The sequence below is a fragment of the Protopterus annectens genome, chromosome 12.part0 (assembly GCF_019279795.1).
Source record: "Protopterus annectens isolate FY-2018-M chromosome 12.part0, PAN1.0, whole genome shotgun sequence".
Lineage (NCBI taxonomy): Eukaryota > Metazoa > Chordata > Ceratodontiformes > Protopteridae > Protopterus > Protopterus annectens.
Genome location: NC_056746.1, coordinates 862,679,848 through 862,692,212, shown reverse-complemented (window position 1 = coordinate 862,692,212; position 12,365 = coordinate 862,679,848). Strand labels below are relative to the sequence as shown.

At 39.3% G+C, this 12,365-nt stretch overlaps 1 protein-coding gene across 2 annotated transcripts in view; it reads right to left on the bottom strand.

The window, feature by feature from the left end:
* The window catches only part of DIDO1 (death inducer-obliterator 1), a 1,822,440-nt gene that overhangs the window by 721,366 nt on the left and 1,088,709 nt on the right, over window positions 1–12,365 (bottom strand). For both annotated transcript variants that reach the window (XM_044089904.1, XM_044089905.1), the window contains exons 10-11: window positions 7,944–8,054; window positions 3,968–4,109 (exon numbers count right to left, since the gene is read on the bottom strand). In XM_044089904.1, the coding sequence (XP_043945839.1) occupies window positions 3,968–4,109; window positions 7,944–8,054 (253 nt within the window). The remainder of the gene's footprint in view (window positions 1–3,967; window positions 4,110–7,943; window positions 8,055–12,365) is intronic.

The window sequence follows — 12,365 nt, the reverse complement described above, 5'->3', positions numbered from 1 at the left end:
GTCAATTTATAGGACAAGGGACCACTAGATGTGGCCAAGGCAATTTCTGTGATTACACATATGAGGGGGTCAGGCTTTAAAAACCCTGATATAGGTATGGATTTTAACTTTTACAGTAATGCGAACTGTAATAGTAAGAACCTTATATACTTAGCTCGATGCATGTACTGCAATTCATGCTATGTTGGGAAAACCAATAGACGTCAGTGAGAACATATTAGGGATCATGTTTATTGCTTTAAAAGAGGGCATACATACAGTGCCATACCAAAACATACCTTAGAGTTAGGGAATGTACATCAATTTAAATTTAATGCGCTAGCGTTAGTAACGGAGAGTGATAGATTAGGTGACATTTCTAATGTCACCGAAAATAGGGAATTAAGATGGAGTATCAAACTTAGATCCCACTTAGGCAAGTGGCTTAATGACCATATAGCTATTACTGCCAAACTGAGGGATAGGAAGCTTAGGAAATAATGTATCATTTTTATTAATTATTTTATGTTTTATAATCTAATTTAAATTTAATTCTATTTCTTTAAATATTGTAATGTATTTTGGTTGGTGCATTTGAATGCTATCACTATAAAAGGAAGTGATGTGTGTTTTTTTGTAAGGTCTGATGAAGCAAATTTTATTTGTGAAAGCGCTCACCTTTTATTTTTTATTAAAAGTGTTTGTGATTCTTAGAACGTGTTGCCTGCTTTGTTCTATAGTGCTTTGCCACGTAGACTTACTGACTTAATGGATATATACATATATATATATATATATATATATCTACATACACGCACATATATGCGTGTGTGCGTATGTGTGTGTGTGTGTGTATATATATATATATATATAAAATAAATATATTTTTTGTTTTGTTTCACACATGAACAAATGCAGAATTCAATAACTGCATTTGTGCACATGTAAAGCATTTCCAAGCAGTCCACAGTGTGCTTAAACTCAAGTGCGCTGTGGAGCTGAAGGTGAGGAACCAACAAAGTATTTCCTGACAGTGGCACTAAAGCGCGGACCCAGAATTTACACAAGCAGCTCTATAGGCGGGAAAGAGTTAAGTGGAGAAACCCAATCCAAAATCCAGTGCAGTACTTTGACAGTATTTGTAGCTAAATAAGAATCATATTTCCAAGCTTCTTCTGATTAGTGAGATGCAATTTCTTTTCTGTCAGTGAATGGAAATTAATTTTTTTCTAATTTACCCTAGATACGACCTTTAAAATTTCAAGAAAGAAAAACTAAGGCAAAAAAAAAAAAATACAAGAGCAAAAGTAAAGCATCCCAATCCTTAAATAAAGAAAGCCAATCCAAAATCGAATGTAGTCACAACCAGCAGTAGTTTTCACAGTACTCACACTAAAGTAATTGGAGCTCAATACCTTTATTTCTCTCTTATTCAAAAATTCAACCAGCTCTGTTTTTCAAACTTCAACACAACCCATCATCACAGCTTCTCATTCCAGCCAGTCCCCATCACCACCATCAAAAGGCTTCTGCTTAAATTAAAGGTCACTTCCCTAACTCCTGAGACCTTACCAGTTGTATATACCAAGACTGCAGCTAAGGCAGTTGCAGCCTCAGTGCTAAACTGCTCCATCAATGGATTCTACTGTCCCTTTCCTGTAGAAAAATGCTAAATTTTCCCTTTACACAAAGGTGGTGTTTCCACTAAGCTTTCAAATTACAGACCTACTGCTATTCTAGCCACCCCCCAAAGTCCTCGAGAAATGCAGAGACCTAATTAAGTCATATTACAAACACTCTTCTCTCTTGACCACATTGCAGCATATTTTCTTTTCTGTATTCATTATGGCATCACTACCACCTTCCTTAGCATTACTGACAGTCAACATAAGAAATAAACGCGACCTATCAACAACTGCTCTTTTTCCTATCTGAAGCTTCGACAGTCTTTCACTCTTTTTCAGAGAATAAAGCTCTTTAATAACCTAGGACTCAAAAACTCATCTCTATCCTGGTTCCTTGGCTACAGATCAAACAGATTCCAAGCAGTTAAATGGCTCATAAACTTTCAACTTTTCTCCCACTTCAGCTGGTGCCCCCTAGGAATCCATGCCTGGATCCATCCTATATAATATCTTCATCACTGACCTTAGCACAGCTAAAGTGCCACCTTAGTACAAGCTCCACCTTTACCTGCTCTGCCAATAATTTTAATTCACAAAAACTCACCTAAAACAAACCTACAGCTGACTACTGCAAAAAACACACAGCTTCTACTCTCCTCCTGTTCAGTCTCCTCAATGCAGCACCACATTCGCCAACAGTCAGGCAACCCAAGTAAATAAGTTCCAACAATGTTACAACATATCAAAATTTGTTGCTAATCTCTTTCACAGAACCCACCACTGTATGGCCCTCACAGAATGGAACTACCAATCTACAAACCTAACTGTCCATCTCTTAGCAATCTCTTACAGCAAAACAGTCCATTGTGGTCTTTATGTTCTACTTAAAAGGTCTTCCTTCTCACATCTAAACCTAACACCACAATTCTAATATTAATTTCCCTTAATCATTACTTTGCCAACATAACAGTAATCCTGAAGGCCACTCCTCACAGTCCTTTACATCTCAAGTTCATTTACTTGCCTCCTGGCTCTACCTAAGCTCTGCACTTGGAAAGCTTTTTCTCTTTTTTCCTCCAATTTCCACTATCCCTTCTCCTGCCTACCTACTCCAGCAAATCTAAGCTTTCTGATTTTTATTCTCTTATGTACATCATATACTAAACGAAACTGCTCTTTTCTCCTTCTCTGTTATAATTACTCATTATTATAATTAGTGTTTTTGTAGACTATACTTCAGTAAATGTAAATATTTTCTTTTCTGAAGTACACTATTTTTCTACTTTGAAGCTTTCCCCCCTATGACTTCACTGAAAATGTGACCTGCTCACAGATGGACTTTCCTGGTAAACAAAAGCAATATCGACACAAACAGTATAATCCTCTGTAAAATCAGCATCTCCAAAGAATTTCAGAAAATTTGCACGCTTATCGTGCTACGGTTATTACCACCACATCTACATTTATCAAAATAATGCAAGTCCAGCTTCTTATTCATAATGTCAATGACTGCAACAATGTAATCAACAGTCCATCACAACCACAAATTAGCAAAATGTAATGTCCAATAAGTAACAGCAATAAATATGGAAGAGAAACCAAGAAACCACTGCTATATTTAGATATAGTAAAATGTGCCAGCAAAAGGGGGGGGGGGGGTAGAGTGAAGCTGTACTAAGTACAAGAAATAACAGAAAACCCACCGGGGGGTTAATGAAGATTTTGGTCACACCTGAAACTGAAGAAATGAGAAAAACAGAAAAATAAAATTAATAATAATCACAAGAACTGTTCCACAAAACAAACATTAGCCTGAGGCTGTTTTGCCAGCAAACTACTTCACCACAATGCTGCGACCTGGAAAAGGATTCTTACATGCCGAGGATTAGAAGTGAGAGGGGAAGAGCTTGATCTTTGTGAGCCAGATGAACTACAAGCAAAAGATCAAAAATTTCAGGTGGGAGGATAACTGAAATTATGTACCATGTAAAAAAACAGTAACCTACTATGCAGCATGTAGTTAAATTGTGGCCACCTTGGCTGCCACCATGCAAGACAGTACTCAAACCCCCTCCCTCCCAGTCTACTTCTTCACAAATTATATTTTGTTTCTAAACTAAGTCACTGGCAATCAGCATGAGTTTACAAAGACATTTTTCCAACTTGGCTTGCACAGAAAATACATTACTCTCCAATGTTTGATGTTGACCTCAGGGCCTAATGGTGGTAGTGGCATTTATTCTAAGAATATACATCTGTAAAGTGCCAAAACAGTTTCATTTATAGGACTGTGCAGCTAACAATGCTAAGTAAACGCAGCTGCCTAGTAGTGCTTACATAAAACAACAGAACTGTGTACTTACCCGTACACACTCTACAGTTCAAGTCAAACAGGTGGGCTCTGTGTTCACTGGTTGTATCTTTTAACATACTGCTGAAAATATCTAGTATTGGTACTGGAGCACTACTTTTTTCGCTAACAGTATGAGCTGGCTCTTGCTGGTCCTAGGAATAAGCAGAAAGATAATGAGGAAATTCAAAAATGTCACTTTATTCCCAACACTATTGTGATACATGTGTAGAAAGAACTACTAAAGAAAAACAAAGGCACCAGACAGTGAGCAAAGTAATTTGCTTTCCAAGACTATCAAGCTCCACGGATTACAAAGTGAGAGAACTTTTTCTCAACAATAATTAACATCCACTTAGGAAGGCGTACTTTGATCCTCATCTAACCTTCCTGAATACATTTCACATTTTTACCAAACAACTGAAAAATTAAAGCACTGCTTCTACTGCGACAAACACAGATGTGCAAATGTGGTCTATACGCCAAGGCTCTCTAAACCATGCACCAACCAGGAAGACCATCACAGCAGGGATGTGACTTGCACCTCAAACACCTCTCAGTTTCTTTTCTAAGTAGATTCATATATGAAAGTTGCATTCTTACCATAATGCTCAGTATTGTCTTGTTCAACAATTGGGTTGCCAGAACTGACCTTGGCACTTTTTCCAAGAGCTTGGATCTAGGACAAGTCATTCCCCCACCAATAATGCCCTCTGGTCCCCAGATTACCTCAGATTGACTTTGCCTTCTTACAGTTTGAATTTCCCTACCAGGAACCTAAACACAGGCTTACATGAGCACCGTATCTGACAAATATGAAATGAAGAGAAAACAGAAAAGCTGCTGTCCAACAGACAAGGCTCCTGGTCAAGTCCATGATCAGCCAGGAACCAAAGAATAACAATTCAGAATGGGGAATGGAGGGAAGGATGTTGAACTGGACAAAACTGGACAACACAGACCTGGCATTCTGGTAAAATAAGTTTTGTATTAGATGTTGTTTTTCATTTCATTCAACAACTGGAACAGATTCTCATGCTACCCAAAACCCAGGTGGTTTCAAGAAAGGATATTCCTATGAATGGAGCAGCTAAAGGATGCATGGTTTCTGGACTGTATATCCAACCTGTAGTGCATCAAAAAGGTATGAACAGCATACAAACTGGCTCCAGCAAAAATGTCATCAATGGGTACCCTACACAAAAAAGCAGAGGAGGTTGCCACCACTCTGGTAGAATGAGCCTTTTGTTTGCCAGGTAATGTCAGATCCATCTTTTCATAAACAAAGGCAACACAGCCAGAAAGCCACACAGACCGTGTTACTTTAGAAACTTCTTGACCAGTTTTGCTTTTGAGAAGACAAGATAGAGTAGATCGGACTTACCGAGTTGATGATGAATCTCTGACAAATGTAAGGTATTACTCCCCCCTTTGAGAACTTTGGGAAAAACACTGGTAGATTAATGGTTTGATTACGTTTGCTTCAGAGGCCACCTTCAGAAGAAAGTGGGGAGCTGTTCTCGATTTATTTTCATAAAGATAAACAGATATGAAGGTTTGCAAGATAAGGCTTACAACTCCTAGATCCTCCTTGCCGATGTGACTGCAACCAAACTGTGTGCGTTCCAAGAAAGAAATTTTATGTCCACTGAGGAAGGCTAGAAGGGAGCCTTAATCAGAGCTTGTAGCACGATAGTAATGCCCCAAGGGGAAACCAGATCCCTGACAAAGTTTTAGAAAGTAGATCTCTTTCAAAAAAGCCTTGAAATTTTTTTTAGAGAAGCATGGAAGTCTGACTTTGCTCCACATGAAAACTGGCAACAGCTGCTAACTGTCCTTTGTTGAAAAACTGGATCCTTTATGAAACAATTCTGCCAAGAAATCAATGGAAGATAGAACTGAAGAAAAACAAAGAAAGGGGAACCCAGCCTGCTGGGGTCAAAAGGGAAAAATAAGAATGACTTTGGCCTTGCATATCATGGCTTTCTGAAGAAACTTATCAGAGAAAATGGAAGAGCATAAAGGAAACTTGGGTGGGGGCAAATGTAGAGTATGGCATCTCTCAGACTCTGTCCCAGTGGAGGGACTACAGCAAATTAACTGCTGCACTTGTTTAGGTATGAAGAAAAAAGATTGCAGCAAGGTTGGCCTCAGTGACTGAAAATCTGCACTGCCACTGTCTAAGGGGATCACTTGTGGAGAAGGAGACACCTAATTCAGTTTGTCTGCCAAAACACTGGAAATATCTGGGATAAATGTTGCAATTAGAGAGTGATGGGAAGACACTTGCCTCACTCTCACAGCTTACTGGCACAGTGTATGTGAACAGGTTCCTCCATGCTTGTTGATATTCCAGGCAACCACCACCACCATGTTGATTGAATGACAATCACACAATCGAGGAGGGAGTCCTGAAAGGATTGCAATGTCAGGAGGACTGTATCATCTTCAAGACATTGGATGAGGAGGAATGTTCTCTGTCAACCAAGAACCTTGAACAGTCTTCCCTTCTGGGTGGGGGTGGGGTATTTAAAGGGAAGCGAACATGGTCACAGAGGCCAACAGGAACAGAAAGGAGAATTGTCAGCCCCCATTACACTACAGTGGAGATCAACCACCAACTGATGTGTTCATGGGGGGTCTATATTAGATCACCGAACGGTTTAAAAAAGAAAACTGTGATTAATCGACCCTATTTCGAATTTCCTAGAGAAAAAAAATCGCTGTTCCAACAAAAAAAAAAAACAAAAAACTTTAAACATTACATTAAGTGGGGGGCTGTGCCCCCTCACTCCCCTACTTAAATATACCAACTCCGAGACTGCACTACAGTGCCGAAAACGGCAAAGTAATGAATCAGCCAAGCAAATTCTTTCCCAGGGAAAGAATTTGCATAAAAGCCGCTTCGATATTTTGCCATTTCAGGCTTTTGAGTTCAACCAAGACGCATTCGACAGAATGCGCCTTTGGTCTTCTAATAGGGAACCGTTTCTGGCATACTGCTACTACTGCCATGCATTTGCTGAACACCCTTGGGGTTGTGGTGAGGCTCAAGGTCAGTGCTCTGAAATGAAAGTGACTGGCTTCTAGCCATTAAAAGTAGAAATCTTCTGGATTGCTTTGCTAACTTGCTTTCATCAGAATTAGTAAAGAGGTTAGCTGGAATCTATGCAGCACATCCAGTCGTTCTTCCTCGCAAGAGGTAGAACAGACTGAACCATGACCATGAGGAATTCTGTCTGCTTTTACAGATTGTGGTGGTTTAGGTCCAGGATGGGCCTTGGGTCTTTTTTTTTTTTTTTTTAAACTAAAAAGAACCCTGAATAGACTCTGAATCCTGATTAGGGTGGGGGGACCTGTTGGATGATTCTTTTTTAGCAGCTTTACTTCTTTGTTGCTAATTCCATCTGACTCTATGGAAATTTGGGAATTCTCTTCTGCAATTTTTTTTGTAGCCAGCAGCCTTGTCTAACATGCTGGAGGAAAACAAGGTAAAAAAAAAAAACTAAGGCAGTGCCTGGACAGAAAAAAAATACAGACTCAACTAGAGAGCAGCACCTAAAGCTGGTAAAATAGTAAAGATAACAGTATATGCACATAAAGACTAATACAGAACTTTTTGTTTAAACTATGGAGGATTTCCTGAAGAAATTTGGAAAAGCTTCTGAAATTGAAAGAGAAAAGCTTAATACAACTAGAAGATATCAAAACATCCAAAAAGATAAAAGTTATGTCTTATCCTATGCTTTAAAGCAGAGTCCTCACATCACACTTCCTGAAGAATAAAGCAGCAACTGAGATCTGAGGTAATCTGGGAACGAGGGGAAATTAAGGGTAGGGAAGAAGTCAGAGCACCTTAGATTCAAGCTCTTGAAAAAGCACAAAGGTTGGATTAATCAGACCAGATAACTATTGAATTGGATAAAAAAAAATCATCACATAGTGTTAGTATCTACTAGAACTACTAATGAAAAATAAACTGCACTTACATCTGAATCAGACATCGGTGGAGACTCCTCCATATTTACGTCCAAAGCATGTTCATAAGGTACAGACATCTTCCTATTGTCAAGTGAAGCTTTTCCACTAGAATCCATCAGCTTTTTGAGTTTGAGGGTAGGGGAGGAGAGATAAAGTTGCAGATGAATTCCAGATCAATGCTATGAAACATGCATGCACAATTCTTTCTTCCAACCTACAAACTAACTTGGTTTGCTTGACTGTATCTATTTGTATATAAAAAAAATCCTAATCTCAAGTACAGCTGCGAGGTACTCAACATATCAGCAGATGACCGGTTTCTAGATATCATTTGGTACTTAATAGATACTCAAGTCCTTTATAGGAGAGTATACTGAATCAAAATGTTCATGCAGTAAGTGGGTACTAACAGTATGCTAGAGGAATAAAAATACTAGTGGAGATGATGTCCTTGGCAAAAAAGGAAGCATTACATTGCACAACAGAAATACAATTCAGAACCCAACAATAGTCCAACATGAGTTTTTCAAAAAGTCAGTATCTGCCTGATGTTTGATGCCAAGAAAAAAGATATTTCTCTCAGTAAATCAAGTAGTATAACAAGAAGGAACACTGGAAGGGAGCATCTATCTCAGAAACAGAAAAGGAAAGAAAAACTCATTTAATTCATTATTTCCCTGGTCTCTCCTTACATAAAGCAGCTACAGTCCAATCCAAATGATCAGACAATAGTTACAGTTTTAAACTGCAGAAATATCTCATTCTCCTGCTCAGCAATACTACAATCTTACATTTTATTACATGACTCCTACATTTCATCAGAATCAGAAAATAAATTAGAAGAAACTACTCAAAAACAATTCTGTAAGAAAAAAAAAAGTTCTCTTAAAAATTTAGAAAACTTGCTGTAATTGGGACCAAATGTAAGACTAGAATTACTTCTATCCACAAGCCTCAGTTAAGCCACATTTTTAAATGGTCTCTGAGGAAATAGAGTTCTTAACAGATATTTTGACAGCACACTGGTACTACTATGTATCTGCAGGATTGACTGAAGGAAGGCATATGACCTACCAGTCACACTTCCAGTGCTATGGTGATGTCCCCTGTGAGCACAGCTCATTTTGGTCCGATATATGGTTTATATGTGGAAATGTTTAAGCCATTTTTTTTCTTTTTTATGAAGAAAAGCAGTATGACGTACACCCTCATTAGGGGAGGGGCCAGCTCAATCTTTGGTTTGTAAAGTCCACAAGCAGTGTTATACCTGCTTACTTTTTTTTTTTTTTTTAAGAGCACAGCTTGGACAAGTACTAATGTGGCTCTTAAAAGGACTGTAGCGATGAAGAAACACCCTAAGCCACCAGTCCATGGAGAGCGACTTGACATATTAACTTATTTTTATCAGGTTTATCTTACTGGGAAGAAAAGCCACTTTTCAGTAAAAGCCCAGAGAGAAAAGCTCCAAACCATGAGAATACAAACACATACAGTGATGCTCTAATGCAGAGTTCAAAGGAAAACACAAGAGAAACAGACAGCATGCAATAATGGTCTATTATGTAGGAAAATAATCAAATAGAGCACGAAGGATAAACACACAGAGTAATGGAAGTGGAAAGAAACCTAAAAATCTTTGACAGTGGTATTTAGTTTATCCAACATTAAAATAGTGCAACTTGATCTTGCAGTTAGAAGAAAAGGAGGAAAAACTATGGGAAAGGGAGAGATGAGAAGGAAAAGTGAAACTTGGGCAAAATGGAGGAAAAGGGAGAAATTTATGGAGAAATAGAGGCAAGTCAGCATAGCTGTGCAAGCTTATGGTTTGAACTTAAGGAGTCAATAAACCCGATGTCTTTTAAACATGGTAGTAGCAGGAAAGTTCTATATTATCCTGGTGAGGTACAAGAGACCAGCCGTGAGTCAGAAATGTGTTTAATTTGGGTTTGAAGCCTTTTAATGTCTACTTCTTGTTCAAAAGCTTGGTGACATTAAATGAAACCAACAGCATGTTCTGCAGCACTGTTCGACTTTGTGGTGGCCAGCAGTAGTTTTTCACTAAAGTATAGCTGCATGATGAATACTGCTGAAGGATTATTTTTATAATATTTTTTTTTACTGAGGTGCAATTAACAGGGCTGTAGATAAAATTATGGACCGTTACTAGATCAGTGTAGAACAGGTGTTGCAGTAATCACTACAGCTACTTTAAGGAGAGACAGTAGCGAGTCCAATATGAGAGGTTTGTACCGAATTTGATACTTTGTCATAGCATACCTCTAACTTTGTTTGCTGAGTGATTTGCAAGTTTGTAAATAGGACTGATACATATAGGTGTCTGGGATGGAGGTACAACGGGGCAATGGTTTCGCTTGTTGCACCAGTAGCTATGGCTTTGACCATTACACAAGACCAATTTTTGGTGCTTTTTTGATGACTTTATGTACCAATAAAGCACAGTTGTGTACACTTACCATAAATGTAGATCTTAGAGTGTATTCACTATTGCAGTCATTAAATTTGGGGCAATCTGCTTGCAGAGGTTGCCCTCAGTCAGCCTGATTAACAAAAGTCTTGGGGGTCCTGCGTCGGTTGCTGTCCCTTCTATGACATCAGGGGTATAAAACATGCAGCCAACGCCATTACATCAGTTTTTCTGGGAGCAAAATAAAACTAAAAAACCCAAAAATATACCTCCAACCAAAAGCAAATACATCAAAAAGGCTTTTAAGCATAGTAAAAGAAAGCAGAGGTGTAGTAAGAGACAAACAGGGGGCAGGATTGCAACAGTGAATACACTCAACATCTACATTTATAGTAAGCGTACACAACTGTACTATGTTCATGTTTCACTGTTGCAGTCATTACATTTGGGTAGATTCCCAAAGCTATGGATGGGAGGATGGATTTATATAGCATTAGGACCAGCTATAAGGCCCTGCAAAACAGCAGTGCCAAAGCCAGCACTACATTTAGAGAAAATTTGTAAGTGATAATGCTTGGTGAAAGTATGAACTGAACTCCATGTAGCAGCAACTAGAATACCCCTGGTAGGAACACCTCTGTGAAAGTCTGCAGAAGTAGATGCAGCCCTGGTGGAATGAGATCTGATCCCCTGGGGGATAGGTTTTCCATGGTGCTTATAGCAGAAATGAATGCAATGGATTATCCATTTAGAAATGGTTTGTTTTGAAACAACCTCCCCTCTGCCCCTGCAGCAAATGCTACCAGCAGTTGTTCAGATTTTCTTCAAGATTTAGTCCTGTCCAAGTAGAATCTAAGTTGTCTGTGCACATCCAATGAATGCAGAATCCGTTCCCCCTTGTTCTGTGGATTGGGAAAGACAGTTGGTAAATGAATGGACTGATTAAGAGCCACACTGGATACTACCTTGGGCATGAAGGATGGATTGGTCCTGAGTGACATCCTGTCCGCATTTAAGATGATGAAAGGCTCCACTGCCTTAAGGGCCTGTAATTCAGATATCCTTCTAGCTGAAGTGATTGCTAAAAGGAAGGCTGTTTTCCAAGAAAGAAATTTTAAGTCTGCAGAAGAAGCTGGCTCGAAAGGAGGTAAAGTGAGTTTCTCCAATACAAAGTTAAGGTCCCAGGCAGGGGGTGGTGCTCTCCTGGGTGGTCTCAAGATTTTGGCCCCTCTGAGGTACTGCCTGAGCAGAGGATGAGAGAAGAGAGGAGGATCTGTGCTGTAATGAGCTGAAATGGCTGAGGCGTGGATTTTAATACAGGAAAAACACAGGCCCTTCTGAAGCATCTCAGTTAAGAATTGCAAAATCTGACGTAAATTGGGCGCTGCTGTGCTCATCCCTTGAGACAGATTCCAAGCACAGAATCTTTTCCATTTGTCAGCATAACATTTTCTAGTACAAGGTCTTCTCACCTCCAAGACAGCATCCCTCAGCAAACCTGTGATGGATGTCAAGGGTGAATGTAAGTGATTAGCCAAGCTGCAAGATTCAATGTTGGTAGCTGAAGGTGCAGAATTTGGTTCTCCTGCTGAGACAGTAAGGAAGGTGTCTGAGACAGATGCCATGGAGAAATTTGTGACACTGTGCAGGAGTGGGTACAGTGTTGGCATGTCCAGTCTGGAGCAATCAAAATCATTTTTGGTTTGTCCTATTTGACTTTTAGCAGAACTTTGGAGAGCAGAGGCAGAAGGGGAAGGCGTAGACTGATAGGTGTTTTTCCAGCTGAAGGAAAGAGCATCCAATTTCCAGGCTTTTTTGTGAGGAGTTCTTGTGCAAAATTTATCCAACTGGTAGTTCTGGGGGGAGGAAAATAGATCGGTCTGGGCTCCCCCATTTGCTTGTCAACATGTTGAAAATCCATGGTTCCAGTTTCCATTTGTGTAGGTCCATGAGATTTCTGCTTAGTTCGTCTGCTAGAATATTCAGTCTTCCTGGCAGGAATTGA